The sequence below is a fragment of the Rhinoraja longicauda genome, chromosome 24 (genome assembly GCF_053455715.1).
Source record: "Rhinoraja longicauda isolate Sanriku21f chromosome 24, sRhiLon1.1, whole genome shotgun sequence".
Taxonomy (NCBI): Eukaryota; Metazoa; Chordata; class Chondrichthyes; order Rajiformes; family Arhynchobatidae; genus Rhinoraja; species Rhinoraja longicauda.
Genome location: NC_135976.1, coordinates 19,336,682 through 19,348,669, shown reverse-complemented (window position 1 = coordinate 19,348,669; position 11,988 = coordinate 19,336,682). Strand labels below are relative to the sequence as shown.

At 38.9% G+C, this 11,988-nt stretch overlaps 1 protein-coding gene across 3 annotated transcripts in view; it reads right to left on the bottom strand.

Moving 5' to 3' along the window:
• LOC144605457 (SRSF protein kinase 1-like) overlaps positions 1–11,988 on the bottom strand; it is a 52,245-nt gene that overhangs the window by 7,690 nt on the left and 32,567 nt on the right. For all 3 annotated transcript variants that reach the window (XR_013548852.1, XR_013548853.1, XM_078420740.1), the window contains 6 exons: positions 10,854–11,091; positions 9,523–9,945; positions 6,737–6,837; positions 6,472–6,579; positions 2,667–2,736; positions 1,101–1,193 (listed from right to left, as the gene is read on the bottom strand). Coding sequence is in view for 1 of the 3 variants with exons in the window: in XM_078420740.1 (XP_078276866.1) it covers positions 1,101–1,193; positions 2,667–2,736; positions 6,472–6,579; positions 6,737–6,837; positions 9,523–9,945; positions 10,854–11,091 (1,033 nt within the window). In the remaining 2 variants the exon portion in view is untranslated. The remainder of the gene's footprint in view (positions 1–1,100; positions 1,194–2,666; positions 2,737–6,471; positions 6,580–6,736; positions 6,838–9,522; positions 9,946–10,853; positions 11,092–11,988) is intronic.

Below are 11,988 nucleotides of genomic sequence, written 5' to 3'. Positions count from 1 at the left end.
TTTGGGTAAGAGATTTAAAGACTTTTCATGGAAGTTTGATTTTAAATCCAAGTAAATTAAAATCATATGATTTTTTGCAGTCTACATGGTTAATGTTTTTATAAAGTTGAGTTTGTTTACACAGAATCGTTCATTTGCTTAATACTGTTAACTAGACTGAATTCAACGCAGGACAGTAAGACTACAGGCTTTGTCATTCGTGATTGCCGAATCATTTTGCTTACAAAGAGTCCCTACCCAAATTGTCATCTATTCATCAGGCAATGTGTTTGTGGAGAGGAAGTCATTTTTCAGATCAACAACCCAACAAAGAGAATTTATTGGGTTGCTGACCTGCCCATTCCCTCTGCAGATGCTGCCTGACCTCCTACGTTCCCCCAGCGCTTCATTTTCTTTGGATATATTAACCAGTTTCTAATTTAATGGTAACTTAACTATGCGCAGAGATTATCAAAGACTTTGCTATTATTTCTCAGATTTCTCCTTTCTACATTCTGGGATAAATCTGCTCATGAGGCTTTTGAGCCTTTGAATGGTTTGGAACGCTCAATCAATTTACATCCACATCGTTTATTTCACCTAGTTTAAAACCCAGGCTGGAGAAAATCAGCTGCTTTGGTATTACTTTGGAATTTCTTAAATTAAGAATATTATGTATTCTCAACTTCAAGCAGATTTGAATCTTCTATGGCTTTTCTCTTCCAATTAGTTTACAACTGCAGCACAGAAATGTGCAAATTCAACATCAACTTTCATCTTTTCATCAATTATATTCTTTTATTGACCAATTCTCTTTGCTGGGTCAATGATCTGAAAAATAACTTCTCTCCACAAAAGTTGCCTGACGTGCTGTGTATTTCAAACACTAGTTATGCAAAATCAGTTCACTTGTTTGTATGTATTACCTGAAAGGAAACAGCAATCTTTAACATGAGGGCAAGCACTTTATATGATACTATAGATCGCAAAATAATTCTCACCAATTTCTCGGTCCATTTGCTAATAACTTGAAGTATCACTGCAGTGTACGTCATATTTTTTGGAAAATGTGCAGCTTCTACATTGACACAAAGTTGCCATCGCAACACTTACTACTTTACCTTTTTTGGTGAAAAATTCCTTGGAGTATTTCCCGGCAAGAATAAGCTTTCGAGGCATTTTCCCCAGTAGTTCAATGATCAAAGCAATGTGATCTGCATGCAAACATAGTAACAAAGAGACTAAAGAGTTATACCCATGTACTATACGTCCAATGTACCACATCAATATGGCCCACAGACACAAGAATATAGTCCTTCAAGTCTGCCCCGACATTTATTAGGACCGTGGCTGATCCGTGCCAGCCTCAACTCCCCTTCTGCCCACTGTGCCTTGATCAAATACTTATCCACCTCCGCGTTAAATACTTCAGAAGAGCCAGCTTCCATCACCCAATGTGCAGAGAATTCCACAGATTCACCACTCTCTTCAAGTCTACAGGCCTCCGTTTTAAATGACTAGCCCCTCATTGACAGGTTATGTCTCCTTTTTCTATGCCCTCCTGTTAGTGAAAACATCCCATCATTTACCCTGTTAAACCTCTTAGGATTTTGTGATTCAATAAGATCATCCCTCATTCGTTTAAACTTCAATAGATACAGGTTAAAACCATTTTGTTTCTCACAAATAGACAGCACCCAGGGTTCGGATTGAACCCTCTGGCGCTGAGAGGCAGCTGCTCCACTGTGCCGCCCCTAACATCTGTTGTCCTGTGAGGTTGTCCCAGGAATTAGCCTGGTAAATCTCCTTTGTAATGCCTAGAATTTGTATAATAATGTGAGAGTGGGAACAAAAACAAATCTCAAGTCGTGGACTTTATTAAAAAGAAGGAAACAGACTTGAATTGGACTGAAAAAAAGCTGCCCAGAGAAAGATGGTCAGGATCATGTAAACAAATATGTTCAAAGTAAAGCATTTAAAAAAATGAACAAAGAAAATCCAACAAAGAGTGAATATTAGTAAGCAAAAATGAACATGTTGGAGAGCTAAGAGCTAATAATCTAACTTCTCTGCATTTTGTATTAGTGGTAGCAGATATGAATGACCATGTATATTCTCCGAGAAATATTTGCCCAAGGAAATAAACAATGTTGACAATATTCAGAGGATTTCAGGAAAATTTAAGTCTTAGGTAAGTCGATGAAGTTGAAGAAAGGTGAAAGAATGTAGTTTATAATAATTATTTCAAGAGACCAAAGATAGTAAAAAGAGAAACAGCATTTTGTAGTCTCCAACTTGGTCGCGTTAACATGAATTTAAAGTTTATTGGGAAAAATAAAGATAACAGCGGGTGTAAGTTAATAACACAAGAATTGGGCATTTAGACTGCTTTCACTGGCAAAATGAAAGAATTTTGTTTAAAATATTTTTGAGGCAGATTATGTAGACTTCTAAATGTTGATGCGAGCCTCTGGATAACAGTGAATAGGGAAAGAATAACTTGGGCTTCCAGAATCAAAGAATTATTAATGAAACATTGTGTGATTTCACTGAAAGCAGACACCAATTTCAGTATTAAAAGAGATCCTTCAATTAGATTGCAGATTTAACCTGAAGAAACATAAACTGTAATGGTTGAAGCATCCAATATTTCAAGTATGTGACCTTGGAAACACAATGAGAATTACCTTCATCTCTGGAATAATCTTCGCCAGAATGAGGCTCAAACAAATAATCTCCAGTTGCAAGTTCAAATGCCTTGACAAAAAGAAAAGTGTGTTCACCAAAGACAGTACTTGAAAGTAATTTGAAAACATACAAATGTCTCTTAAAAGTAACTAAAAGCAGCTTTTTTTCCTGATTTAGCATTTGCTAGCAACATATAATGTTTGCATTAAAACAAGAAGCAAAACAGACTGTCTCCAGAAGTCCAATCAGAACTTTATGGCACAAGGAACTCAGGTGCTGGTTTACAAAAAAAAGGAATAATTGCTGGAGTAACCCAGTGGGTCAGGCAGCACCTCTGGAGAAAACATAGAAAATAGGTGCGGGAGTAGGCTATTCAGCCCCTTGAACCAGCACCGCCATTCAATATAATCATGGTTGATCATCCAAAATCAGTACCCTGTTCCTGCTTTCTCCACATATCCCTTGATTCAGTTAGCCTTAAGATCTATATCTAACTCTCTCTTGAATACATCCAGTGAATTGGCCTCCACTGCTTTCTGTGGCAAAGAATTCCACAGGTTCACAACTCTCTGGCTGAAAAAGTTTTTCCTCATCTCAGTCCTAAATGGCCAATCCTTATTCTTAAACTGCAACCCCTGGTTCTGGACTTCCCCAACATCAGGAAATTTTCCAGCATCTAGCCTGTCCAATCTCTTATAAGATCCCCTCTCATCCTTCTAAATTCCAGTGAATATAAGCCCAGTTGATCCATTCTTTCATCATATGTCAGTCCCATCATCCCAGGAATTAACCTACGCTGCACTCCCTCAATAGCAAAAAAGTCCTTCTCAAATTAGGAGACAAAAACTGCGCACAATACTCCAGGTGTGGTCTCACCAGGGCCCTGCACAACTGTAGAAGGACTTCCTTGCTCCTAAACGCAAATCCTCTCGCTATGAAGGCCAACATGCCATTTGCTTGCTTCACTGCCTGCCGTACCTGAATGCTTACTTTCAGTGACCGATGTACAAGGACACCCACGTCTCGTTGCGCCTCCCCTTTTCAAAATCTGACACCATTCCGATAATAATCTGCCTTCTTGTTCTTACTACTAAAGTGGATAACCTCACATTTATCCACATTATACTGCATTTGCCATGCATCTGCCAACTCACTCACCCTATCCAGGCCACCCTGCATCCTCATAGTATGTTCCTCATAGCTCACACTGCCACCCAGCAGCTCGCACTACTATCCAGTGTTATGCCATCCACAAACTTTGAAATTTTACTTTTGATTCCTTTGTCTAAATCATTAATATATATTGTAAATAACTGGAGTCCCAGAACTGTGCCTTGTGGCACCCCACTAGTCACTGCCTTCGATTCTGAAATGGAGCGGTTAATTCCTACCCTTTGCTTCCTGTCTGCCAACCAGTTCTCTATCTATGTCAAGACCATGCCACCATTACCAACGTGCTCGTTTTGCACTCTAATCGCTTGTGTGGGACCTTGTCAAAGGCTTTTTGAAAATTCAGATACACCACATGTACTGGCTCTCCCTTATCCATTCTACTTGTTACATCCTCAAAAAATCCAGAAGATCAGTCAAGCATGATTTCCCCTTAATAAATCCGTGCTGACTTTGACCGATCCTGTCACTGCTATTACATCTTTAATAGTCAAATCAAGCATCCTCCCCACTATCGATGTTAGGCTAACTGGTTTATTCACAAAATGCTGGAGTAACTCAGCAGGTCAGGCAGCATCTCGGGAGAGAAGGAATGGGTGACGTTTCGGGTCGAGACCCTTCTTCAGACTGATGTCAAATGATGTCAAATTAGGCTAACTGGTCCCTAGTTTCTCTCTCCCTCCTTTCTTAAAAAGTGGGGTTACATTAGCTACCCTCCAGTCCACAGGCACTGATCCAGAGTCTATAGAACATTGGAAAATGATCACCAATGCATCCATGATTTCTAGGGCCACCTCCTGGAGTACTCTGAGATGCAGACCATCAGGCCCTGGGGATTTATCTGCCTTCTGTCCCAACAGTTTATCTAACACCAATTCCTGACTAATATGAGTTTCCTTCAGTTCCTCCCTCCCGCTAGATCCTCGGTCCCCTTGTATTTCTGGGAGATTGTGTCTTCCTTAGTGGCGAAAGAACCAAAGTACTTGTTTAACTGTCTGCCATTTCCTTGTTTCCCATTATAAATGCACCCGTTTCTGACAGTAAGGGACCTACATTTGTCTTCACTAATCTTTTCCTCTTCACATATCGAGAGAAGCTTTTACAGTCAGTTTTTATATTCCCCGCAAGCTTTCTTTCATGCTCTATTTTCCCCCTCTTAATTATCCATTTGTCCTCAGTTGAATTCTAAATTTCTCCCAGTCCTCCGGTTTGCTGCTTCCTCTGGCCAATTTATATGCCTCTTTCCTTGGATTTAACACCATCCCTAATTTCCCTCATAAACCACGGTTGAACCGCTTTCTCTGTATTAATTTTACGTCAGACAGGGATGAACAATTGTTGTAAATTAACCGGGCGATCTTTAAATCTTTGCCATTGCACATCAACACTAAGTATTGAAAAGAACTGCAGATGCTGGTTTAAATCGAAGGTTGACACAAAATGCTGGATTAACTCAGCGGGGACAGGCAGCATCTCTGGAGAGAAGGAATGGGGGATGTCTAAAGAAGGGTCTCGACCCAAAACATCACCCATTCCTTCTCTTCAGAGATGCTGCCTATCCCGCTGAGTTACTCCAACATTTTGTGTCAACCCTTTAAGTATAATTTGCCCGTCTATCCCAGCCATACCATTAAAGTGACCTTTCAGGACCCTTGTCTCTGAATTAACCGTGTCACTCTCCATCTTCATGCAGAATTCAACCATGTTATGGCCACTATTGCCAAGGGGCTTTGCACAACAAGATTGCTAACTAATCCTTCCTAATTGCACAATACCCAGTCTAGGAAGGCCAGCCCTCTAGTTGATTCCTCTACATATTGATTAGAAAACAATCCTGTATACACTCCAGGAAATCCTCCTCCTCAGCACTGTTACCAATTTGGTAGCATGATCTTTATGTAGATTAAAGTCACCCATGATAATTGCTGTACCTTTGCTACATACACATCCCAAATTTCTTGTATGATGTTATCCCCAACCTTATTAACTGCTATTTGGTGATCTGTACACAGCTCCAACAAGCGTTTTCTGCCCTTGGCTATTTCGCAGTTCTACCCATACCGATTCTGCAGCATCCAATCTAATGTCACTCCTTACCATTGCATTAATCTCCTCTTTAACCAGCAATGCCACCCTACCTCCTCTTCCTTTCTGTCTATCCTTCCTGAATATTGAATATCCCTGCACGTTGAGCTCCCAGCCTTGGTCACCCTGGAGCCATGTCTCCGTAATCCCAATTATATCATATCCGTTAACAACTAACTGGACTTGGATAGGTGATGTTTCGGGTTGACTCTTTCTACAAACTTTTTGATAAAATGGGTAAACAATGCAATAAGGCTCTTACAAATCCAGAGAACGATAAGCAATTAACTTTTTATGTGAATTTACAAAAATGCAAATAGTTTCTATAGAATTACAATGCTGAGAACAATATTCTTCACACTCTATCTTCCCCATTACTCAATCTATTGTACTTGAGGTTGACTTGTTTATATCCATGTATGGAATAACTGATCAGTTTGGACAGCATGCAAAACAAAGCTTTGCACTCTAACCGAAACCTATTGAATATTAAATAAGGTACAATGTTCATTTTTTTAAAAACAAGACTTCAACTGTGTTCTTACATACCATGCAGGCAGTGCTCCAAATGTCTGCAGGTGTTCCATATCCAGCACCAATTAGAACTTCCAATGAGCGATATTGTCTAGTTTGGATGTCTTCTGTAAAATGTTTATGCTACAAAAAGAAAATGGATAATGTACCATTAACCGAGAGATCTGCAATTAGATTTATTTTTATTATACAAAATTGCCCCAAAAAAACCTGTACCACCAATTTAAAGAAACACTCCACAAAATACAAAATTCTGAATGTTATGAAATGATACACTTACAACCCAGCAAGCATTTCCAAGGTCAGCAATCTTAACTTGGATGCCGTCTGCATTTATAGGGTCGAGGGGATTGGTAAGCAGGCTAGCAGCATCAGATTTTGCTGTGGAAGAAACACTAGTTTATCAATCAAAATTTAAAATTCTTTGCAAAATACAATATGCACAACATTTATTCTTAATAATGGGCTTCTGCTGCTAATCACAAATAGGAATTAGAAAGCCTTTAGGCTCCTGGTACCCACACTACCAATCAGATGAAACAATGGGACAATTCCACATGAACCATCTTTTCCCCCATCAATATATTTAATCATTGAAAACATTTTAAAATTTAAATTTAGTAAGTGATGCAGCATCCACTGAAGCTTGCTGAAGTCCAAACGTTTTAAAACTCTCAATGCAAAGGACATTAGTGCTGCTGCCACCTCACAGGTCCTGTGACCTGGATTTAATCATGACTTCCCCTGCTGACTATATGGAGCTTGCACGTTCTCAATGTGAGAAACTGCACACAATACATGGGCTGCAGTCAAACCAAGAACGTCAATCCAAGCCCTACTACTTGGGTCTAATGACCAACAGTCCATTAGCGTTCGATCACTTCCTGTACCTACTCACAATTTGTACTTTCCCAAGAATTTCTGAAGCTCCACTGCTTTCAATCATAGTTTTGAACTCGGCTTTCTCGATCCAAGGAGGATGACTTTGCATTTGCCTGTACTGGAAGTTTTTTAAGCATAAGGCATAGGAGCAGAATTAGGCCATTTGGCCCTTCGAGTGTGCCCCACCGTTTGATCATGGCTGATCTATTTTTCCCTCTTAACTCAATTCCCCTGCCTTCTCCCTGTAACTTTTGAAACCCATATTAATTAAGAACCTATCAATATCCACTTTAAAAATACCCACTGACTTGGCCTCCACCGCAAACTGTGGCAATGAATTCTACAGATTCGCCACCCTCTGGCTAAAGAAATTTACCCTCATCTCCATTCTGTCACAATTTGACCCACTTACTTGGTCCATTATTATTACATGATTGCAGCAGTGGAGACAGCTGTCTCTAAATCCATGCAAGATCCTTGTAGAAAAATCTGTTCCATTTCTGATTCTCCACTCAATTGTTCAAATGTCATCACATTCCCTTCTGAAAGTCTAAATTAAACGTTTCCATCAGCCTTAGAGAGTGTGCTCAAGATAGTCCTCACTTTGATCTACATCTGTAAAAGACCTCTAATGTGCAAGTAAGAAGAGCTTTAACACTGTCCAAAGCTATCTTGTAAAGTACCCAACCTGTCCTATCTTCTTTCCACCAAGAATAAACAAGCTCCTTCAGACTGTGCAGACTATCCTTGGAACCTCCTCAGATTTTGTCTGCACCCTCCTCAACCTTCACACCCTTACTCAACTGCAGGAGTAAGAGTTATAAAGCCAGTGCTTTCTAAGAGATGATTTCATTTTTAACTTAACCTCTCTTTGTTCCTTTAGAACTGTGCCATAAAGCCCGTTGTACATCTTTGCAAATTAATGTTTTCATCCACGCTGTTTACATTCCCACTCACCAGTCTGCCAAATGGAGAAGTGGCTATCATTTTTTAAAAGATGATCTTTTGAAGACCCTTGAGGTGTGATAATGCCAATCCTAGTGCCTGCCCATTATCCCTACCCCTAAATACTCGATTTCCAAACAACTTTTGGCTAATGGAATACATTGCAAGGATTCGCAGGTTGAAGTGTTTCAGTTGCACATTTTGATTCTGTCTCCCACTAATCAGTGCAATTACTAATTATTTGGGTTGCACAATGTATAGAATTTGAATTAAATGAAAATGTAATTTACTGGGTCAACATGCAAGAGACGGCTTAATCTGAGGGATAGTGTTGTCCCACCTATAATGGTATTTGGCCAAGTTCGGACTTGCTCTGTGAATGCTGACATATTATAAACTGGAGGTGAACCTGTACAGAAGGCTGGCACAAGATTGCTGTCCTCGTCAATAACTGTCAAGATAGCGATTAAAGACTTATCATACTGAAGCAAAAAGGTTTGCACACATCCAAAAAATAACCTGACCAGGAAATTCAAAGATGCAGCCAAAGATTATGGTACAACTGAATTCTTCCAATCATCTGTCAAAATATGACCCATTGCCCTTTTTTCTTACACTTATATGGATATCCAGTAATATCTTAATTTTAAAACAATTTAAACTAGGATAACAATTGTATTTTTCCGAGCAATCTTCGATGGAGATAATGTGATTGATAATATCCAATGAAAAATAAACAGTAACATATTTTGTGAACACCAGAACATTATTTTTAGTATTGCGAATGAACAAATATTAGATGAAAAAATATTAAAAGGAAAGCTGCACTTGGGTTTCATGCACACAAAAAAAAATGTAAATGCACGAAAGCGAGGTGGAATTTTCGCAATTGTAGGTCAGGACGAGTTCCAAGTACATTTTAGAACGGCTATTCGAAGCACAAAGGGTGCCAAAAACATTACTGGGGAAGAAACTGAACAGGCAGGCTGGAAAAGCCAGAGATTTCAAATGAACAAATTATTAAGATTCAACATTTAGAATTTAAATGGTTTAAACAAACAACAAAATGATCTTTCCACTGGTAGGTCAGCAAGACGATAGAAATTACTTAGGATCACGGGAACGGTGAATGATTAAAGCTTGAAATAAAATTTAAATTTCAAGGCACATCCAAGCAGAAAACCTTGGCTGCATCAGATATCATGCACTGGCGTTTTATAGTGTTGTCAAGGAACTAACCATTGTCTCCAGAGCTGGCTATGGAACCTTCCCTACTATTTTGCTTGATCTCATTCTCATTCAATGGATTTCCATCTTCTGGGTTCAAATTACAGGATACAGATTCAAACATTCCAGTTATTAAAGGTTTACAGGTTTCCGAGTAATTATTCTGGTTGCTTTCTTTTTGTCCGTTTTGCAGCAGTCCATTCAACATGTCATAAGCACAAGGGAAGAAGTCTCCATCTTTGCAAGGTTCTTTCGGTTTACATTCATCTGTATTTTGATTAATATCTTCTTTATTTTCTTCTGCTCCATTACTAACTTGATCTGAAAGTGGTCCAACGTCTACATGTCCATTACAATTAATCGATTCAATCCTCGTCTTTTCAGTATTTACATCTTCTAAAGGTTCTTTTATTTTTTCTGCTGGTTCATTTCCATCTAAAAAGTAATATATGGTAGAAAATGTGAATATTTTCCTGCTTTATATAACAAGAGCAATCCCAAAACAAGACACTAGAGGACATCGACATTTTGCCATAAGGGAAAAAAAAAAAAGCCTTTGGTATTTTGGCCAACAATGGGTTATAAATGTGATCACTTAGAATTGAAAATTGAATAACAGGTTATTTACTTTTCAGCTACATGGGGATAAAATGAACTACAGATTAGTTAAAATAAACACAATGCCCATGCTCTAGCATAAATGTGCTCCAATACAATGCAAATTACTGCATTAATTTTCAGGCCGGAATCCCCATAATCACATTTGTTTCAACATCAAACATTTCAACACAGGTCCACCATCGAATTTCCAGCAACTGGTGTTTCCGCACTCCCATTAATCTGGACAAAATTACGAGGGCGTGCACTTGAAATCCCGCCCCCCTCAGAAGTCCCCCCCGGAAATGTGGCACCTAGGCCGGGTGAGGCAGCCGATCGCGACTTCATCTGGACTTCCGCGGTCGATCCGCAGGTCGAATCTGCCCCCCTGTCGCCAGTACTCTGGAGCTGGCAGATCCATCCCCATAACTGACTTCCGCGGCGACTTTGCGTGACGGTTCGCGCATGTAAAATCTGCGGCAATATGGAAGATATACAAATTTCTAAGCAGATGCCAATATTTGCCAATTCTAAGTAAATATCTATATATATTTCTATATATTTCTATTTATCTATATATACTTAGAATTGGCATATATCTATATGTATATTTATTTATTTATATATCTAAATATATATATCTATATATATATATATATATTTGTATAATATATAAATCACTTGCATGTGTGTGTGTGTGTGTGTGTGCATATGCAAGTGATTATTCCACGGATACTTCAGCCTACCTTGCTCTTCACAAGCTGTATTATCCACTGTTTTCTCCAGCTGCTCTGTAACATGTTGATCAGGCTCATTTTCCTGCACTGCATCATCTTCATCATCGTCCAGTTGCTGTTCTTTATCTGCGTTTCCAGCAACCCGTTCCAACTCTTCAATTTCTTGCAATCTTTTCTCCAGTAGCTCTGCTTGCCGCTTCTGTTTCTTCTTAAGCTTCTTTTTTTTGTTTCTGGACATTTTTCCAATCTGTAAAGGTACAATATTCCAATTTGGAAGAAACATACTTTTAATTCCTTCAACTAAATAGGTATTTTTTTCACCATTCTCAGCCACACCATAATGTGCACGATCTATAAACAGACGATCTTTGGAGTTCAAAACTCTAACACGTGTTGCAAACTAGAACATTTTTTTCCAAATCTTTCCCCGAATCAGCAGTCAAAATGGCATCAACTGATGCAAATTTCCTTAACGACCCCTTATTTGCAGCTTGGGTAATTGTTCTCTTAAGTCTGGTCAATTATTAAAGCCCAGTTAATGGATACCGTCAGCAGGGGCTTGGAAAAAAATAATCTTTTAAGAGCTAGGAAATTGTAATTCCCAGAATGCTGATTATGGAATCTGTATGAAGCCATGTGAATGTCAATTCCAGTTGGGAAGACTGACAAGTGCAATGTGGCTTGAAAAGCAGCATAAATTGCTTTTAAAATGCTGTACTACTGACACGCTTTCATTAAACAACCATATTTTAAAGTATTATATTGAAATTGTCTTAAACTTTAAGCACAGATACTGTTGCTGAATTTGGCCGCATTTACAACAGAAGTCAGCTTTGAGCTACAGAATTCTACTGTTAGTATTATCTGTGACATTGCATGATCAACAAGTTGCAAATATGCCAAAGCAAACAAATTTTGCTTTCAATTTAGTTCATGCTGCTACCACTAAAACTATGCCAGGATCCAACCATTCAATAACTTGTATTGTGAATATGTGTGAGCAATCTAGCACAGTGAGTATACAATCACAAGCAATAAAACCACACCAATTGCTTATGCTCATTTTCCTTTTTCTGAAAAAGGTTCAGCTTAGAGATACGGCGTAAAAACAGGCCCCTCGACCCTCTGAGTCCATGCTGACCAG